Source organism: Suncus etruscus, chromosome 14 (genome assembly GCF_024139225.1).
Source record: "Suncus etruscus isolate mSunEtr1 chromosome 14, mSunEtr1.pri.cur, whole genome shotgun sequence".
Lineage (NCBI taxonomy): Eukaryota > Metazoa > Chordata > Mammalia > Eulipotyphla > Soricidae > Suncus > Suncus etruscus.
Genome location: NC_064861.1, coordinates 75628824 through 75649968, shown reverse-complemented (window position 1 = coordinate 75649968; position 21145 = coordinate 75628824). Strand labels below are relative to the sequence as shown.

The window sequence follows — 21145 nt, the reverse complement described above, 5'->3', positions numbered from 1 at the left end:
CTCCTGGCTATCTGCTCAGAAATAGCTCCTGGCAGGCACAGGGGGCCATTTGGGATGCCAGGATTCGAACCAACCACCTTAGGTCCTGGATCGGCTGCTTGCAAGGCAAACACGCTCCTGTGCTATCTCTCCAGCCCGTTTTTTGTTTGTTTGTTTTTTTGTTTTTTTTTTTTTGGTCACACCTGGGAGCGTTCAGGGGTTACTCCTGGCACTATGGTCAGAAATCGCTCCTGGCAGGCTCAGGGGACAATATGGGATGCCGGAATTTGAACCACCGACCTTCTGGATGCAAAGCAAACGCATTACCTCCATGCTATCTCTCTGGGCCTGATAGTCATTTTTTTTTTTTTTTTTTGGTTTTTGGGCCACACCCGGTAATGCTCAGGGGTTACTCCTGGCTATGTGCTCAGAAGTTGCTCCTGGCTTGGGGGACCATATGGGACACCGGGGGATCGAACCGAGGTCCGTCCAAGGCTAGCGCAGGCAAGGCAGGCACCTTACCTTTAGCGCCACCGCCCGGCCCCTGATAGTCATTTCTTAATGATCAAGGCACATGCACACCATGAAGAACTCACACTCGTAAACATATATGCATCTAATGAATGAGGAGTAGGAAAGAAATACTTAAAACAACTGCTAATAGACTTGAAGGAATACATTGATACTAAGACAATAGTAGTAGGAGACTTCCACACTGCTCTATCACCTCTTGAGAGAGCAACTAGACAAAAGCTCAGTAATAAATACTTGCTTTGAATGGAGAATGGAGAAATTGAAGAGATGGGTTTAGTGCATATATATGTAAAAGTGTATCTATGGCTTTTCATCCCTTAAAAGTCAAATACACATTTTTCTCGAATGTAAATGTGACATTCTCACGAATAGATCACATGTTAGGGCACAAAAGGCCAAGAGGATAGAAAACATACCCACTATCTTCTCAGACCATGATGCACTAGAAAGAGAAGTTCATCACAAATAGAAACTAGAAAGAACACAAACAACTGTAAAGTAAAAAGCTCATGCTTTATACTAGTAAAAATGCTAGTTCTACAGTCCAGCACTTGCCAGCCATAAAAGGGGTCTGCCCCTTTAAGTAAGACCCTAATTGTCCCAGAGAGATAGCACAGCGGCGTTTGCCTTGCAAGCAGCTGATCCAGGACCAAAGGTGGTTGGTTCGAATCCCGGTGTCCCACATGGTCTCCCGTGCCTGCCAGGAGCTATTTCTGAGCAGACAGCCAGGAGTAACCCCTGAGCAATGCTGGGTGTGGCCCAAAAACAAAAAACAAAACAAAACAAAAACAAAACCCTAATTGTGATTGGCTGACTGAGTATATAAACCCCACCCCACCCACCAAGACTTGGAGTGGAGGAGTGGAGAGTTGTTGTAAATTAGGATAGTTGAAGAAGCAATCAGATTGAACTGTTTCTACCTCTGGCTATGGCTTTTCTCCCTGATTTGGACAGATTTTTGGCTACCTTCGGCTGTATCCTTTTACTTTATGTCATATACCTGTTCCTTTTACCTGGTACTCAATCTAACATTACCCTGGTTCCTAACCATCTTTTCTCTCTTTCCTGGCTTAAGGATTTGTCAGAGGCCCCTGGGCGTCTCCTATAAAAAAGACTGAGCTAGGGCCGGAGCTGTGGCACAAGCGGTAGGGCATTTGCCTTGCACTTGATGACCTAGGACAGACTGTGGTTTGATCCCCCGGCATCCCATACAGTCCCCCAAGCCAGGAGCGATTTCTTTTGTTTGTTTTGGTTTTGGGCCACACCCTGTTATGCTCAGGGGTTACTCCTGGCTATGCGCTCAGAAATCGCTACTGGCTTGGGGCCAGAGAGATAGCACAGTGGTAGGGCATTTCCCTTGTAAGCAGCTGACCCAAGACAGACCTGTGTTTGATTCCGGGCATCGCATATGGTCCTCTGAGCCTGCCAGAAGCGATTTCTGAGCCAGAGCCAGGAGTAACCAAGAAGGTGTGGCCCACAAACCAACCATACAAACAACAACAAAAAAAACAAAGATGGATTTCAAAATAGAACAACATTCAGTCAGATAATTTGATAGGACACAAGAAGGCAAGGCCAGGAGGCAGGTGATGAGTGTGGGTTATTTGTTTTTGGCTACAGCTGGCTGTGCTCAGGTGTTGCTTCTGGCTCTGAACTCATGACTCCTGGCTGGCTCAGGAAACCATATGGGATGCTGGAGATAGAACTCAGATTGGCCACAACCAGGTTTAAGACAAGTTCCCTGCTCACTGTTCTGTTACTCTGGTCCTACATAAACATTTTAAGAGGGAGGGAATAGGTCTGAATGCCAAATGCTGATGAAATGCAAAGCTGACGAGGACAGAAGTTCTCTATAATCAGGTTTCCAAAGGACACTAGCTCTGACTACTCTTCATGGTAGTTTTCCTGTCTGTACATTTAGCAGTGATTGTCCTTCACAGCTCAGGAAAAATCACCAAGAGTTGATTCTAATTTTAATTTTATTACTCTTGTTAATGATATCTATTTAAGACATCCATTAAAGGCCCATGAGGTTAATTAAATAGACAATTCCAATACTGTTCTATTAGTACTCCCTCTATTAAATTAATATTATAGACATTTAACAGATGTCTTAATTAGGCATTATAGTTACAAATGTAAACTAAATTAAAACTAAAGATATTGTTTAGAAAGCTTTTTACCGGAATTTATAGCTTGGTGGGGGGTATGCTCATTTCTTCTTCTTCAGAACCTGAGAGAGGTCATTTGACTCTCTTTTCCCAGAATCCAGAAAACATCACTCGAATGACCCCATTTTGAAAGCTCAGACCTCAAATATAAATCAGTGGAAGAACCAGCTGAGGTCTTAAGAAATATGCCTCTCAGGCTGCAGACCTGGCATGGGATTACAACTCAGGATTTAGCTGCTCTACAAACATGCATCCTGCTGTAGAAAGTTCCAGCACATGACCAATTTTCATTCCCACTGAGCAGGCCATACCACTAGAGACTTCATAGTGTGTAAAAAGTCAGTAGACATGTTGACCAGTGACTTAGTACTTTTCGAATAGCCCGTTTTTTCCCATCCCAGTAATTGGACATCTCTCCCTATGGATTTGGGACTGAAATAGCCCCACCCTGTAATCTCTCCAGCTGCTGGCATTGAGCAGTGACTTTATAGGTCTTTTATGGCTTGCAGGTCCCTGATCTAAGCCTTAGTGTGACTATATTCTTCAGCACCTACAGGTACCTGGGTATATGACACTTCCAGAAAAGGCCCTATCCCCCACAACTTGGATGTTAATTTCCTCTTTCAACCTTTTCAGTTCTCATGAAAGGATCATGCCTCTCTTCAGCATGTGGGCATATTTAACTACCTGGAGAAATGAAAGTGTCTCTGACAGGCAACTTTTGGGTTCCTGATATTGGAGGAAGTGATTAGCTTAAGTTCCAATCTGAATAAGTCACAAACGCCAGCATTAAGAGCAATTCAGAAACCGTGAGTCTAGGTTGCCTGAGCAGAGAAACAGTTCAAGCAGGACATGCTGGGTATAAGCACTTTTCTGGAGGCCACAAAGGGGTCTATCCTAATATGGTCAGCTCCATGGCGACTCCTGATTTATGTCTTCTTTCAATTCCTGTCACTTTAGGGCTTCCTAACTCCCAAAATATTTGTAAATGGTCTTGAAGATGACTATGGTCAAATAGGGGTAATGGTGGGCTGAGCCCACAGATCTGGAGTCTTGCTAAAAGCCATGAGGTAGATTTATTTGCATCTCACATGTCTTCATATCCGTAATTTCAGCTGTCCTGGGGGTAGATTTATTTGCATTTCACATGTCTTCATATCCTGGATTCCAGCTGTCCTGGGGTCTTGCTCCATGGGAGCAGGGATAGAAGAGACTGAATTGCAAAGTATATGTTACCACATGAGAAAACAGGACTGGGGCCGGGCGGTGGCGCTAAAGGTAAGGTGCCTGCCTTGCCTGCGCTAGCCTTGGACGGACCGTGGTTCGATCCCCCGGTGTCCCATATGGTCCCCCAAGCCAGGAGCAACTTCTGAGCACATAGCCAGGAGTAACCCCTGAGCATTACCGGGTGTGGCCCAAAAATCAAAAAAAAAAAAAAAAAAAAAAAGAGAAAACAGGACTGTAGACGGGGAAATGCTAAGTCTGATCCAATTCTATAGGTCTTATCTCTCATTTCCTGTCACCTCATGAGTAGTGTTCATTAGAACTACTGCCTCCCTACCTGGTCCTCCATGCTTCCACTAATTGGGAGTATGGTGTTCCTTAGAGCACAAGACCTAAAGGCCCTTTGATGGGGACATGTGGGGAAAACAGGACACTAGAAATAAGTGCAACAGCAGTCCTATGGCAGTTAAGCATTCATACCAAGTTTTCTGGGACAAGAATCTACGAATTAAACAATTATTCACACAAAAATTGGAGTCTTTTCTAAATGAAAAAACGTTTCACAAGGTATGGGTATCTCCTCCCCCAACTTCCTGTTTATCCCACCTGAATGATCAGAACAGACCACACCTGGAATGAGCAGGTAGAGGAGTCTGCCTGGGGGTTGAGAAGGGGATAAGAGAGAGCCAGAGAGGAGGACGCTGTGAGGTTATTACAGAGGAACTGCCAGGGGCTGGAGCTGTGGCACAAGCAGTAGGACATTTGCGTTGTACGCGCTAACCTAGGACGGACTACATTTCAATCCCCCAGCATCCCATATGGTCCCCCAAGCCACCAAAACGCGCGCGCGCGCGCACACACACACACACACACACACACACACACACAATATGGTCCCCCAAGCCACCAAAACGCGCGCGCGCGCGCGCACACACACACACACACACACACACACACAGAGTTGCCAGGGGGCTAGAACACACACACACACACACACACACAAAAACACACACTTGCCAGGGGGCTAGAACTCAGCAAGGAAGGATTTAGAACAGCAGAAAAGGAGACACAGAACTCAAGAGAAAAAGAGATGAGAAAGACATGGCTTAGGAGCAGCAAAGAGAGTAACAGGCAGATAGGCAGAGAAGCAGCAGAGAGGCTGCTGGAAAAGTTTAGCATAGCTGGGCTGGAGTGATAGCACAGCGGTAGGGCGTTTGCCTTGCATGTGGCTCATCCAGGACAGACCTCGGTTCAATCCCAGGCGTCCCATATGGTTCCTCAAGCCAGGAGCAATTTCTGAGCGCATAGCTGGGAGTAACCCCTGAGTGTCAGTGGGTGTCACCCCCCCAAAAAAAAGTCATGTGAGGAAATGCACATGGTAGACAGGGTCGTGAAAATAAGCTGGCTGACTCCTATGAAACTTTAACTGACTACCTGTGAAATTATTTTGCTGCTACTACCCTTCTCCAAACCCAATGGCAGAAGTGACTAAAGGCGCTGTGCCAAGAAAGGCCTCACCCCAACACTAGGACTTTATTTATTTTTTTTTTTTTGGTTTTTTTGGGCCACACCCGGTAACACTCAGGGGTTACTCCTGGCTATGTGCTCAGAAGTTGCTCCTGGCTTGGGGGACCATATGGGACACCGGGGGATCGAACCGAGGTCCGTCCAAGGCTAGCGCAGGCAAGGCAGGCACCTTACCTTTAGCGCCACCGCCCGGCCCCCAACACTAGGGCTTTAGACTTTATATTTTATATTAAAACAACAAACAAGGCAAGTGGTACCAGCAATTTTGCTGGAAAACAACTGTATATTTACTCAAAGTTGGTCACTTTTCCTACTAGAAGAGTAATGAAAAGGGCAGCATGGTTAGAATTATAGCACCTGTGTGGTTACCAATGCGCTTTCAGATGGTTGGAAGACTAGTAGCTGCTTTATGAGGAAAACAACGGGTTTAGAGGAACCCAGGCAATAAAAATAAAGGGACACATTATGCATTTCAGAACAGTGTCTTCTCATCCTTGGGGCAGTTTAGTCAAAGCATGGATCTAGAGACAGACGTGGGTTCAAATCCCTCTTTGATGGTGAATCCCTGGGCAAATAAGTATGGAGAATTTGTGTCTTCTCATGGCAAAACAAAGAGGGCCTATGTGTCTTCATTGGAGACCAGGTTGTCCAAAACAGTGCTCTGGCTAAGTTTGGCATTATCGGCAGAAAAGGTTAGACTGGAGAAAGCAGCCAAGTTGATTCGAGAGAGAGCAACAGACACCACAGGCAGATGGAAGTGGGTTGAGTCACTCAGTCTCACTCATGATGTGGCACTGCTATGTGTCTTTGCTCTCTGGCTGTAGTCAGTGTTGCTCCCCTTCTCCACTCAGAAATTTTTTTTTGGGGGGGTTTGGTTTTGGGGACACACCCGGTGCCATTCAGGTTACTCCTGACTCTGTGCTCAGAAATTGCTCCTGGGGCCGGAGAAATAGCACAGCGGTGAGGCGTTTGCCTTAGATGCAGAAGGATGGTGGTTCGAATCCTGGCATCCCATATGGACCCCCGAGCCTGCCACAAGTGATTTCTGAGCGTAGAGCTAGAAGTAACCCCTGGGCGCTGCCAGGTATGACCTAAAAAACAAACAAAAAAGAAATTGCTCCTGGCAGATTCAGGGAACCATATAGGATGCCAGGGACCAAACCCAGGTCTGTCCTGGATCGGCTGCATACAAGGCAAAGGCAAACACCCTCCTGCTGTGCTATTGCTCTGGCCCCTCAGAAATTCTTTTTAGGGTGAAATCAGAGTAGGGAATACTGACAAAATAAAGCCTCTGGTACTACATTGCCAGTATATTATTAGCAAAACTTCTGTCCTCATCCTTTTAATTAGCAAATACTTGCTGAAAGGGAAAATGTTTGGCTTTCCTAATACCAGATGTTTGACATGTTTGGCTTTCCTAATACCAGATCCTGGAAGGCTGATCAGGGTCAGATCGAAGAAACTGTTTTCATCAGCAAAAGTGGAATTAAGATGTCAGATAGGGGCCAGAGAGATAGCACAGCAGTAGGGTGTTTGCCTTGCACACAGCCGATCCAGAGCGGATGGTGGTTCGAATTCTGGCATCCCATACATTCGGTCCCCTGTGCCTGCCAGGAGCGATTTATTAGCACAGAGCCAAGAGTAACTAACCCCTGAGCACTGCTTCGTATGACGCAAAAACGGGGGGGGGGGGGGGAACACCACGATGTCAGATAAATCCATTGCTGGAGATTCTGGCTTTCCTGGGGGAAGAAAACCTTGAGAAGAGCTGTCTTCCTCTGCAGCCTGGCATATGCAAGAGTAAGAGTAATGCAAAGGTTAGCTCCCTGCATGGATCAACTGCACCAAGCCCATCTTTGGTCTATCTCAGTTCCAGCTCCTGGGCAAATGAGCCCTCCATCCCACAGCCTCATCACCTTTCACACCTCTTTAGCTTTTGTTTAGTTTTGTTTTGGAGCCACACCTGGTGGCATTCAGGGTTACTCCTGGCTTTGCACTCAGAAATTGCTCCTGGCAGGCTTGGGGAGCCATATATAGGATGCTGAGGATGATGAGGATCAAACTTGGGTTAGCTGTGTGCAAAGCAAATGCCCTATCTGCTGTGTTATTGCTTTGGCCTGTCTTTACCTTTCGTGAAACAGCAAGGCAACCTTAGTTGAGTCATCTAGTTCAACTTCACTGAAGTTCACCTGAGTGATGAGTCAGATGCCCTGTGGCACAGGTATGTACTATAGCACCACTGAAAGGTGATTGCAATCAGAACAAAGTACAATCAGGGCCCAGGGCCCTTCTTCCCCGTCACCTGCTACTGCACTGCAGAAACATTCCTTTTTGCAAAGCTTACATGTTTATTTTATGTTATAAACAATTGACTCATCACAAAACATACATGAGAGTATCAATAAAAAAAAAATCGGGGCTGGAGAGATAGCATGCAGGTAAGGCGTTTGCCTTGCATGAAGAAGGACAGTGGTTCGAATCCCGGCATCCCATATGGTCCTCTGAGCCTGCCAGGAGTGATTTCTGAGCGTAGAGCCAGGAGTAGCCCCTGAGCGCTGCTCTGTGTGACCCAAAAACAAAAACAAAAACAAAATCAAAAAGTACTAATCTCACTAAGTGAGCCAGTTTGCTAATGCTGGCATATTTTCCCATATGGGTAAGACACAATGAAACCTTGCTGGTTTCTTTGCTCCAATTTCTTAGATGATGAAATGTTCTCCACTCTGATTACAACTGGTCTGAGGTATTCTTTATCCAGAACCAGTTCACTTATCTCTTCACTGGAAGGTGAGTATTTAGGCCAGTTTCAGTTCTTGGAGGTAATAGGTATCATTACACATGTCCTAGGCAGCAAAAGTTCATAAGTCAATTGTTCCCTTTGCTTTGAACTTCTTTGCAGACCGTTCACTTGATCGAAGCTGGAATTTGCTCCCATAAATGTAGGAAAGGAAGCCATCTATTTCCACAGTGAACACACAGTTTAGCTTGGGGATAACTGGAAAAAATAGAAATTAAAAATAAAAAGCAGAGAAAGAAAATTTCACCAATAAGTTCACTTTTTTGTAGACTATATCTAACAATTACAGTAAAAAAGCTAATAGGAAATGGGAGAACCCAGAGAGCAACAGGTCAGTATTATGATCATTGTTCTGTCAAAATCAATATACTCACATTTGAAATAAAACAACTATTTGCACTTGAAATGTAACAACCCAGAGGCTACGAACAAACTGCCAGACATAGATTGAGGTAAGGTGTTTGTTTGCCTTGCACACAACGGACCCAGGACGAACAGTAGTTCGAATCCCAGTATCCCATATGGTCCCCCGTGCCTGCCAGAAGCAATTTTTGAGTGCCAGGAATTACCCCTGAGCGCCGCCCAGTGAGACCCAAAAACCAAAGGAAAAAAAAAATTACGCCAGGTAACTTTTTTTTTTTTGGTTTTTGGGCCACACCCAGCAGTGCTCAGGGGTTACTCCTGGCTGTCTGCTCAGAAATAGCTCCTGGCAGGTTCAGGGGACCATATGGGACACCGGGATTTGAACCAACCACCTTTGGTTCTGGATCGGCTGCTTGCAAGGCAAACGCTGCTGTGCTATCTCTCCTGGGCCAGGTAACTTTTAATCAAACCTTTGGTTTAATGCTCAATGGGGAAACTTGTTCTCCATTTTTTGAGGTATAAAATGATTATAGAAGAATGACCTGGTGATGTTGAGGGGCTGGGGATTGGAAGAAAGCAGCAAGAAAAACCAAAGCTGAAAATTTAAAAAACAAATTTTCCAACTGTGTTTTTGAGATTTCTGAGTATTTTGTAAATATTTCGAATAAAATAAAATGGTCGTGAAGGACTATGGAGCCAGCTCAAGTGACTACCAGGTGCAAGGTCCGGTGTTTGATCCCCAGCACTCATTGTCTAAGTACTACTGTTGGGTATGGCCCTGGTGATCCCCAGCATCTCCCAGTATGATCGTGGTGGCTCACAAGCACTGCCAATCCCAGTACTTTTGAATATGGCTCATATATCGATATTTATATGGCTCTGGGAATCCTGACACTAGCACTCACTTCGTTGGAACCCAGCGTGTCACTTCCAAGGGCACTACAGTTGTACTACCTTGGCCTCCTGGCTCAAATTATGACCCACCACCCTCAAATTATGTTTAGCAAGCAGAAAGCCCCGTCCTGGAAACAGACAAAAATGTCTGTAGACATAGACCAGAAGTACTTCACTGTGGTTGGGCTCACAGGTTCCTCAGAAAAGTAACTGAGATGATCTCTACTGTCAACAGACAGGTACCTTCAATATTCTGATTTGAGAGCAAACTGAGTTTTTTTTTTTTTTTTTTTTGGTTTTGGGGCCACACCCGTTTGACGCTCAGGGGCTATTCCTGGTTATGCACTCAGAAATCACCCCTGGCTTGGGGGGACCATATGGGACACCGGGGATCGAACCGCGGTCCATCCACTTGCAAGGCGGACACCTAGCTTGTAGTGCCACCTTCCCGACTCCACAAACTGGGCTCTTAAAATCACCAGGAAACAGTTTATGAGCCAGGTAAGGAAGCCACAGGCCAAAGCTCTCAGAGACGGTTACATACCTTTCAGGTGGTCGTCTTTGGTGATAATTTTGAAAACATGCTTAGTTTCCTGTAGAAGGATTCCTGTGACACCCACATAGGAAGGGCATTTGGACTTTGTGACTGCAAAAATAAAGACACATTAAGGCTCAGTCTTTTGGGGTGTTAGAGGTGCCATAGCCAGCCAAGCCTGTGGGGCACAGAGATTCTGGTCCCACTCATAAGCCAGTAAATGAAGAAAGCACTCAAAAACTGGAACAAGGTACATAGATGCCCTTCCATTAGTAAGGACTACAATGGACAAGAATCCAGGCCTCGCTATCACTTGCCTGTGGTTCTGCAGCCTCTTGCTGCTCTGATAAAAGTGTCTTGGACAGGACCTACAGCCACAGGGGACTCTGGAGTCAAGAGGTTACATTTGTGTTAAACACCTGTTGTGGCCAACCTGAACTGTGAGGTTGCTCCAACAATGTCACGCACTGGCTCACTTTTAAGATCTGAATGAATACCCCATCCAGCAGGGCCTTTCCACAAATCCTGAAATGACAACCTGTTACAGGCCACTCACCTTCGCCCAACATGGCACCAAAAACATTTAAAACACTAATTGAGTAGGTGTTTGGCACAGTAGTTAGTAAGAGTTAATGATCTTGCTCTCAAGGAGCTGCGATTCTGGAAGGGAGGTGGCGATGTGTTCTAATACAGGAGAGATGGTTGTAGCTTACATTCAGGTGCCTGAATATGTTGAAGGATCAGGCTTGGAAGTTTAGGATGAAGAAATATGGGTAGCCTCTATGTTTTAGACTGAACAACTAGGGTCAAAAGTGAGAATTTACATGAAGGAGATGAGAAGGTTCAACCAAGGAAATGTTGATTTGAATAAAGGCTCAGAGTTCTGTTTTGCAAAGGTTTGTGATGCCTAGAGCTTCATCAGCAGGTTAATGAATGGGAAAGTTCACGCAGGTGGATATTTCCAGGGCACAGTTAGGATAAAATAACAATAAGTTAGAGAAATGACCTTTCCTCAAAGGAGAGGTCTGTGCTAAAGATGACAATTTTAGAATTTAATTCTGTGCTTACTTGGAACTGGACGAAAGTGACTTTCTGTTCAAGACTGCAGGCTGAGAGGAAATGCCAATACTCTCAGCCACTATTTCTTTTCTTTTCTTTTCTTTTTTTTTTTTTAGTTTTTGGGTCACACCCAGCAGCGCTCAGGGGTTACTCCTGGTTCCACGCTCAGAAATAGCTCCTGGTAGGCTCAGGGGACCATATGGGATGCTGGGATTCGAACCAATGACCTTCTGCATGAAAGGCAAACGCCTTACCTCCATGCTATCTCTCCGGTCCCACCGCCACTGTTTCTATTGAGAAACTCAATATGGTTTGTGTATGGAGAGGTACACAAATATTCAATACCCAAATAGTAAGAGCTAAACAGTTATCTCCCACCTGAAGGGCAACAACATCCTATACATCTGCATAAAGGAACATAGGAAAACACTATATATATATATATATATAATCACCATGCTGCCACTGAGTAAAAGCCTGGGCATCAAGATAGATGACTGTGTGTTCTTGGAGAAATTACCTGAAACAATAGCGCCATGAAGATCTGCCTTTAACAGCTTGGCTTGAACCATCTGAGGCTGCCTACAAGGTAAACAGAAGTCCTTAAGGAAGACTGCACAATAGAGTTCTGAAAGAAGGAAACAGGTACATAAATTCCACATTAGCCAGGCCAATGTGAACAATGGCTCTAAAGGCTGCCTTTACTGTGATCATTTAACTTGAGATCCTCCCCAAAATAAAAGGTTCAGAAATGTAACTTACGTGTCTGGTTTGAGCCCATTACACAGATCCCTGATATACTGTTTCCAGAGATCATGCAAAGGAAGGAAAAGACTGTACCTATGGCAACAGAAAGAGGTGAAGTTAGGCAATGTGAGTTTGAGATTACCATGTCCAAAAAAAACACTAGATTCACTGTGGACTGGGTGTGAATCCTAGTTCTGTTGCAACAACCTAAAAGCAAGTGCCTTCATCTCTGGAATCCATTTTCTCATTGATAGTATCTTCCTAACACTAGTTTGCTCCTTAGTCCTGAGCTGGAACTCAGGCCGGAGTGATAGCACAGTCATAGGGCTATATGTTCAATCCCCAGCATCCCATATGGTCCCCCGAGCCTGCCAGGAGCAATTTCTGAGTGCAGATCCAGGAGTAACCTCTGAGTGTCGCCGAGTATGCCCCCAAAACAAACAAACACACAAAAAACCCAAAAGAGCTAGAGTTCAAGCAGATATGATGTAATATCTAAGGATAGTGGGATAGTGAGGGCACACTGCCTGGGTCTCTGGTAATTATGAAGTAGCTTGATAGAGCAATGATAGAGGCTCACATGGGTGGGGTGCTGTTTGTAATCCCGCCCCCCAACTTCCTGTCTAGTTTACCTGGAGAGGGAGACCCTCCTACTGCTGGGAGGGGTCTGTGGTTGGTCATTAAGGCCTGGGGAAGGGGTAATAAGAGATTCAGCAAGAGAGACTCAGCAGGAGAGGGAGATCAGAGAGGATGGAGGCAGAGGCTGTTTAGCTTAGAAGTCACACATGGTGATTAGGGAGGGCCTTATAGTAATTTCCTCACCATTATCCTGAACCCTCAGACCCGCCAAGCCAAAAAAGGTGCAAGCGCCTGGCCTGGCCGAGAAAGGCCTCACCATCCATCCACCATCATCCAACACCATCGAGGACTCTGTAATTCTTCCCATTTTTAAATATATTTTTTATTTAAGTAGCATGATCAAAGTTGGGTTACAGTCACAAACAGAACACCCCCCTTCACCAGTGTAACATTCCCCCCTCCCCCCTTCCCACCCCCTGTCTGTATTCGAGACAGGCATTCTACTACAGTTATTTGTTTTTAAGTTCAGTAAATTGTATTTTTTTCCTTAAAGGATAAGAGTAAAAAAAGATAGTAAAGTTGTGATAGTGGCAATCGCCATTGTTTGCCTAAGTCCAGAAAAATGGGGAAAATGGAAAAAAAATCCTTGACCTGATTACAAAAAGGCTTCACCCCAGAAGTTTATTGGCATAAGACCGACTCTTGGGTTCAAGGCATACCAGTCTGTCCAACCCGGAGGACTCTATAATTAATATTTAATTCAACACTGTTTATCTGGGTAAGATGGTATTTATCTGGACTTTTCATAAAAAAGTGACTAGCTGTCATGCAATTCCCATGCATGGTAACAGATTTGTCTGGAAGTACTTTTGGGGTACCTGGTAGGGAGTTCAAAGATTTTTCTTGGCCATTACCACATGTCATCCTTGAGCCTTGTGAAGATTATTCACATGAAATTCTTGGTTAGAGATATGGAAAACCTCAATTCAAATTCAAGTGGGCTCTTCTGGTGAGCAGAGCCAGGAATAAACTCTGAGCAATTCCCCCTCCCCCCAAAACAAAACAAAACAAAAAAACCAAAGCAATAAAAGCTGCAAAGTACAAGTTACTTTGTATTACAAAATACAAGTTCCTTTTTTTTTTTTTTAAGATGAAAGACAAAACAGATGTTGTCACTGACAACAGACTCATTTATGGCACTGGTGTCATCAGTTAGGGCCAGGACAGAGACAAACCAAGTCTCAAGTTGCTTTGCAACTAAAAGCCGAACTCTACTAGTTATAATTGGCAAGTGGAGACTGCCTCCTTGTGGCAAAAGTGGAAGTTTCCTAAGGAAACTTGTCAAATCCTCACTCCCAATCTTTGAAATAGTCAGCAGAGGGGCAGAAGGACCACAGAGATCTGACTTACCTTTGCTGTTCTGGTTTAATGTCAAAGAGCCGCATTTCTCGTCTCTGCCTGGCAGAGAGACCTCTGGATTTCTTTTTCTTCTCTTTTCTTTTCCTGCGAGTGAAGTATTCCAGAACAACAGCCTTTCGTTGCAAATGGTCTTCACAGGCTTGTTGGCTCATGTGCGGCATGGCACGCTTCAGGAAGGCCTTTACAAAGGCTTCTGCCCGAGTGGCTCCAGCATGCTAGGTGGGGACAGGAATGGGTGGTCTTACCACTCTGGCTGGAGCAAACTGTGGCCCACAGACCACTGCAACATCACCCATTATGTAGGCTTTGGCAACCTAGAGCTAAGTGAAAGTCACATACAAACACTACTTTGTGACTATTACCTAAGGCAAACATCTCTGATGTTTTCTGATGAAAATTAAAACATATATATTACATATGTGTATAGACATATGACATGTTTTACTTTATATGTGTATTATATATGGATATATGTGTGCATATATATATATGGGATAAAAGCTCTTTGTTTTTGAAAATTGTGACCAGATGAAGGCTCATGCAGAGTTGATCCTTAAAGGAAACAATGGTAACACAGGGGAAAATGGCATAACTTAAGTACTCCAGAGCCAAGCCCTCCAAGATGGAGTGGGCAGGAATTCCGACACTGGACCTATGACTAAATCCTGTTTACTTGGGTTTCAGTCTTGGGGATGTAGTGTAACTGCTCTCCTAGATGGCTATTTCATTTTGGGGAAAATAAAACTGTCAAAAGCACCTCTCCCCATATATTCACTTTCTCCTCTGATTGAGGGACAGGCTCTGAGAGGACTTTTAGAAAAGGAAACTGTTGGAATTGTAACTCTTTAAAGAATTCCAGTAACTCACTGCCTCTCAAGTTGGAATTCCACCTATCTACTGTCATTCCTCGGGTGCCGTAGCTCTGGAGATAACTATGAGTTCTTATTCTTTTTCGTTTGGACCATTTGTTGAACCTGAACATATTTTACTAAACAACATGAGGTTAACGTGCCAATAATATTCAAGCTATCCCTTTGTGAGGGAAGGCAAGGTGAGTGTGTGCTTTTCGTGGCAGTTCAAGATAGCTATTGGCTTAGGTTTCATACCTTCAAATGATAAATCAAAAGTCAACTCAACACTTTCTTTTCAATACCTAACTGGCCTTTCATTCATAAAGCAACCTTCTAAACATCCGTAGTGCTTGAAAACGTTGACTTTGCTTAACTTTTTCCTTACGAGTCACCAGTGTAGTGTCATAAAATTTTATGTATAAAATCAAGATATAATCCATAGTGGCAAGATCAGATGAGGGTCTTTATCAGGGCAAGCTTCAGGTGAGCATAGTAAGCAGCTCTTCTACATAGTGGGAGATGACCTAAGTCCCAGTTAAATAAACGTTAGTTTGTCATAATGGGAAAGGAGGTAGTATATGCAAATAGGCCAGCAGAAAAATTATTATTTCTGAAGACTTATTACTGGAAATCAATTAAGCCTTGATTAAAACTAAAACAGAGATAGCATGGAGGTAGTGTGTTTGCCTTGCATGCAGAAGAATGGTGGTTCGAATCCCGGCATCCTATATAGTCCCCCGAGCCTGTCAGGAGCGATTTCTCTTTTTTTTTTTTTTTTTTTTTTTTTTGGTTTTTGGGCCACACTCGTTTGACGCTCAGGGGTTACTCCTGGTTATGTGCTCAGAAATCGCCCCTGGCTTGGGGGGACCATATGGGACGCCGGGGGATCGAACCGAGGTCCGTTCCTTGGTAGCGCTTACAAGGCAGACACCTTATCTCTAGCACCACCTTCCCAGCCCCCAGGAGCGATTTCTGAGCTTAGAGTCAGGAGGAACCCCTGAGTGCTGCCTGGTATGACCCAAAAACCAAAAAAGAAAAAAACAAAAACAAAAACAAACCTAAAACAGCTGTTAGAAAGATGGAGGGAAATATAGTAAAGGACATCTAAAGTAGTATTAAAGATTTACAAAGCACCACCAACCGGGGTCGCTAGCCTAGGACAGACCATGGTTTGATCCCCAGCATCCCATATGGTCCCCGCAAGCCAGTAGCGATTTCTAAACGCAAAGCCAGGAGTAACCCCTGAGAGTCAAACGAGTGTGGCCCAAAAACAAAACAAAACAAGGTTTACAAAGAACCGATCTTTCCTCATCATCATCATGTGGGGACACCAAGGGCATGGCCTCACATTTATTATTGATGCTTCCTAAGCCACTGAGCCATATTTTGGGGTCCTTTACCACCAGACCCCAGACAGTAGAGCTGTCAGAATAGCCTTGGCATGAGATTTGAACCTAAAATCTCATCAAGGCATCTCTACGTACCCCATCCCTTTTTTTGTCATATACTTCTATGGCTCCCAGACCTCTTGACAAGCACTATACCTTAATATCCAACTCTTTTGCCTCCTGCTGAGAAAAGGCTTGGTAGATCATACCTGGGGAATGAAAAAAATGAACATCAAATAATCAATTTCTGTTGGGTATGGCTATAAGACATAAGACTTATTTAAGGGCCCGGAGAAATAGCACAGTGGTGTTTGCCTTGCAAGCAGTCGATTCAGGACCAAAGGTGGTTGGTTCGAATCCCAGTGTCCCATATGGTCCCCCATGCCTGCCAGGAGTTATTTCTGAGCAGACAGCCAGGAGTAACCCCTGAGCACTGCCGGGTGTGGCCCAAAAAACAAAAAACAAAAAAAAAAGACTTATTTAAGTATAAAATAAATGTTTACTCAGACACAGGAGAAGATGTGATTATTCAAAGAGCAAAGCTCAAAAGCTTTCTTGGATGTCTCCTCTTTTTTTTTATATATATGTTATTTAAACACCTTTATTACATACATGATTGTGTTTGGGTTTCAGTCATGTAAGGATGTCTCCTCTTATTGGTTTCTGGAAGCTTGTGGTTTAAGAGTACTTTTTATTTTTGCTTTTTTGGATCACACCCAGCAGCACTCAGGGGTTACTCCTGGCTCTGCACTCAGGCAGGCATGGGGGACCATATGGGATCCCGTGATTCAAACCACTATCTGTCCTGGTCCAGCTGCATGAAAAACAAATGCCCTACCACTGTGCTATCTCCCTGGCCCAGTTTAAGAATACTTATTATTTTTTTTCCAGTTTTTGGGTCACACTCGGCAATGTTCAGGCGTTACTCTTGGCTCTACACTCAGAAATCACTCCTGGCGGGCAACAGGACCATATGGGATGCCGGAATTCGAACCACCGTCCTTCTGCATGCAAGGCAAATGCCTTACTTCCATGCTATCTCTCCATCCCCTGAGAGTACTTTTAACCTTTTAAAAAGGTAAAATGTGGGGCCGGGCGGTGGCGCTGGAGGTAAGGTGCCTGCCTTGCCTGCGCTAGCGTAGGACGGACCGCGGTTCGATCCCCCGGCGTCCCATATGGTCCCCCAAGAAGCCAGGAGCAACTTCTGAGCGCATAGCCAGGAGTAACCCTGAGCGTCACAGGGTGTGGCCCAAAAACCAAAAAAAAATAAAATAAAAAATAAAAAATAAAAAGGTAAAATGTGGGGCCAGAGAGATAGCATGGAGGTAGCGCATTTGCCTTGCATGCAGAAGTTTGGTGGTTCAAATCCCGGCATCCCATCTGGTCCCCCAAGCCTGCCAGGAGCGATTTCTGAGCATAGAGCCAGGAGTAACCCCTGAGTGCTGCCAGGTGTGACCAAAAACCAAAAACCAAAAAAAAAAAAAAAAAAAAAAGGTAAAATGTGTAAGAATCTTTGTGTTTTTTTATATAACAGATTCTTGGGCTTTACTACTAGATTCTGCATTTCTAAAAAGTTGGAAGATGCTGTTACCAGTCAGACCACACTTGGAGATGCACAAGTTTGTTGCTGTTGTTTTTGTTTTGGGGCCACATCCAGCAGTGTTCAGGGGTTACTCCTAGATCTGCGGTTGGAAATTACTCCTGGCAGGCTTGGGGGACCATATGGGATGCTGGGGATCAAACCCAAGACGGCTGCATGGAAGACAAATGCCCTACCCACTGAGGAGCTGCAGTTTTTTTTATATAATTTTTATTTTAATCATTGTAGCTTACATATCATTGACAATAATATTTTACTATTGTCATACCCAATAATTAACATAAAATCAGAGGAATTCTCATCACCGAATTGTCCTCCTTTCACCTCTGTTCCCGTCCTGCCTCCCATATCCTCCCCCTTCATCTCCGGGGCTGCTAGAATGAGTGGTCCCCTCTGTTCCTAGCTTACTACTTAGTGATCTTACACCTGTTTGGTCTTGGTACCTCCCTTATTTCCCCCTCAATTTGGGAGATAAGCTGCACAAGTCTTAACTAGGTAGGCAAGAGAGGTGGCTCAAAGGACTGGAGAGCATTCTTTGTGTGCAGGAGGTCTGGGTTGAATCATTAAAAGTACATGGATTCCCCTTTACCACCAGGAGCAAGTCTCCAGCACCAAGTCAGGAGTAGCACCCACATACCAATATAAGTGTATCCCTCCCAAAATCAAAACAGTTGTCTCCCACAAATAAATCCCAAACCAAAAAAAGGAAAGCCGGGGCCGGCAAGGTGGCGCTAGAGGTAAGGTGTCTGCCTTGCAAGTGCTAGCCAAGGAAGGACCGCAGTGAGATCCCCAGCGTCCCATATGGTTCCCCCAAGCCAGGGGCAATTTCTGAGCCCTTAGCCAGGAGTAACCCCTGAGCATCAAACGGGTGTGGTCTGGAAAAAAAAAAAAAAAAAGCCTAAACCACCACAGGTTAAAAGCTTAAGCAGCTGAATACTACTGGAAATAGTACAGTTTAACTGGAAGTTTTTGTTTATTTTATTTTATTTTATTTATTTTTTCGTTTTCACCTGGCAGCGCTCAGGTGTTACTCCTGGCTCTGCTCAGGTGTTACTCCTGGCTCTACGCTCAGAAATCGCTCCTGGCGGGGCCAGAGAGATAGCATGGAGGTAAGGTGTTTGCCTTGCATGCAGAAGGTCGGTGGTTCGAATCCCGGCATCCCATATGGTCCCCGAGCCTGCCAGGAGCGATTTCTGAGCGTAGAGCCAGGAGTAACCCCTGAGCGCTGCCAGGTGTGACCCCCCCCCAAAAAAAATGAACATAAATTGCTCCTGGCAGGCTCAGGGGACCATATGGGTTGCCAGGATTCGAACCACCATCCTTCAGCATGCAAGGCAAATGCCTTACCTCCATGCTATCTCTCCAGCCCCTGGAAGAAGTTTTTTTTTGTTTTTGTTTGTTTGTTTGTTTTTGGGCCACACCCGGCGGTGCTCAGGGGTTACTCCTGGCTCCAAGCTCAGAAATTGCTCCTGGCAGGCACGGGGGACCATATGGGACGCCGGGATTGGAACCGATGACCTTCTGCATGAAAGGCAAACGCCTTACCTCCATGCTATCTCTCCGGCCCCCGTTCCGTATTTTTTTAAGAATTAAAAATTAAATTAAAAAATAAAGTTTAGGGGCCCGGAGAGATAGCACAGCGGCGTTTGCCTTGCAAGCAGCCGATCCAGGACCAAAGGTGGTTGGTTCGAATCCCGGTGTCCCATATGGTCCCCCGTGCCTGCCAGGAGCTATTTCTGAGCAGACAGCCAGGAGGAACCCCTGAGCACCACCGGGTGTGGCTCAAAAAATAAATAAAGTTTAAAATAAAGAAATAAATATTCGTGTTCATAACGAACTGCCCCACCTAACACTGCCCTGAAAGGCCGGCTCTCCTCAAGAAACTCTCTCAGCAACCAAAACTGGGTTTAGTGACACTGTCCCCTCACGTCTCCGTCGCTCTCCCCGGTATCTGAGGGGAGACAGGACCCCAGGAGTACATGACAAAATCAAAGAGTAGATCGCGGAGAGGAACCAACCACAGGAACCCGGGTGGGGGGGGGGGTCTAAAGAGAAGCCAGACATCCAGCCAGCCCAGGTCTCCTGCCTCCTTCGAGCACACAGCGGAGTCCCGTTGGGAGTCAGGGTTGGAACAACCGGCACTATGGGCCTCGGTGGCTCCCAACAACACTTCCTTTTCTTTTCTCTCTCTCTTTTTTTTTTTTTTGTCTTTGTTTTTGGGCCACACCCGGCTACGCTCAGGGGTTCCTCCTGGCTCTACGCTCAGAAATCGCTCCTGGCAGGCTCAGGGACCCTATGGGATGCCGGGATTCGAACCACTGTCCTGCTGCACGCAAGGCAAACGCCTTACCTCCATGCTATCTCTGCGGCCTCAACACCCCAACAACACTTACTTTTCATCCTCGGACGGTTCCCGGGGTGCGCCGCTGACATCTCCTTCGGGCAGCACTCTGGACTTTTCCGTAGCTCTAGCCCCGGGCCTCTCTCGCCACGCCAAAGCCCCCGACTTCTAGGAACTACTGTCGCACGCGCCGGAAGCTTCGTGGCGCCGCTCGTGACGTCACTACCACGCGCCGCCGGAAGTAGCGCCGGGCCCTAGTCCTGGGTTTATTTCGCCGGCGAGTTTTTCTGTTTGCTCGGCTGTTTTGTAGATTGCACAGGTCACGGGAAGCGGGGGGGGGGGGGGGGGGGGGCGGGGGGAGGGAGCGGTGGCGCAAGCGGTAAGGCGTCTGCCTTGCGAAACGCTAACCTAGGACGGACCGTGGTTCGATCCCCCGGCGTCCCATAGTGTCCCCCAAGCCAGGAGCGATTTCTGAGCGCAGAGCCAGGAGGAACCCCTGATCATCACTGGGTGTGGCCCCAAAATCAAAATTAAAAAGGATGGGGCTACGGACGCGGACGTCGTTTGCGTGTTAGGTTACTCCAGCCTGGTTGGCCTGGACACAATGAGTTTGGGGCGCCCCCAGAGAGTGGATAGGGGGACGGGGCTGGTAATGGTGGGAAGGAACTGTGCAGAGGCCTAGCAGTGTTTTTCTACAGGCCAGCCTCTAGCCACGGTGCTTTGTTAGGGAGTGAAGCAGACAAGCAGATAGAGAAGGGCCCACCGTTAGGCAATAAATTTGGGGGGACTAAATAATTGATTTCCTGGAAGGCACTACTACCCCCGCCCATGGCAGTGAACTTGAAGTCCTACGAGCCCGTCCACCTTGTAGAGAGGGGAACTAAGGCTTGAGGAAAGATGCTCCAGCAGGAACAAAGGCCAGAAATGGACTGTAAGCAGAATATCTTTTCCCCCTAACTCTACCCACCTGAAGACTGTCAGATAAAAGCCAGTCCTAAAAGCCAAGCAAGGCTCCCTTCTACCTTTGGAGAAGTACTAGTGAATGCTCACTCTCTCCCTTTCTTATCCTCTCTCTTGCCGTCCTCCAAGTTGACAGATGATAAATGGGGTTTTTGTTTTGTTTTGCTTTTTTGAATT

General features: G+C 45.7%; 2 protein-coding genes across 2 annotated transcripts in view; both read right to left on the bottom strand.

Annotated features, from left to right (window-relative positions):
• PLEKHF1 (pleckstrin homology and FYVE domain containing 1) overlaps positions 1-11892 on the bottom strand; it is a 38793-nt gene extending 26901 nt beyond the window's left edge. Inside the window, exons 1-2 of the mRNA XM_049786239.1 lie at positions 11846-11892; positions 11604-11665 (exon numbers count right to left, since the gene is read on the bottom strand). The gene's annotated coding sequence lies outside the window, so the exon portion shown is untranslated. The remainder of the gene's footprint in view (positions 1-11603; positions 11666-11845) is intronic.
• On the bottom strand, positions 8285-20148 carry POP4 (POP4 homolog, ribonuclease P/MRP subunit). Its single transcript, XM_049786240.1, has 7 exons — positions 20061-20148; positions 16224-16276; positions 13820-14043; positions 11846-11923; positions 11604-11665; positions 10034-10135; positions 8285-8430 (listed from the first exon to the last, which is right to left on the bottom strand). The coding sequence occupies exons 1-7, from the start codon at positions 20098-20100 to the stop codon at positions 8294-8296; spliced, it is 696 nt and encodes a 231-aa protein (XP_049642197.1). The 5' UTR covers positions 20101-20148; the 3' UTR covers positions 8285-8293.
• Between the last annotated feature and the right edge of the window lie 997 nt (positions 20149-21145).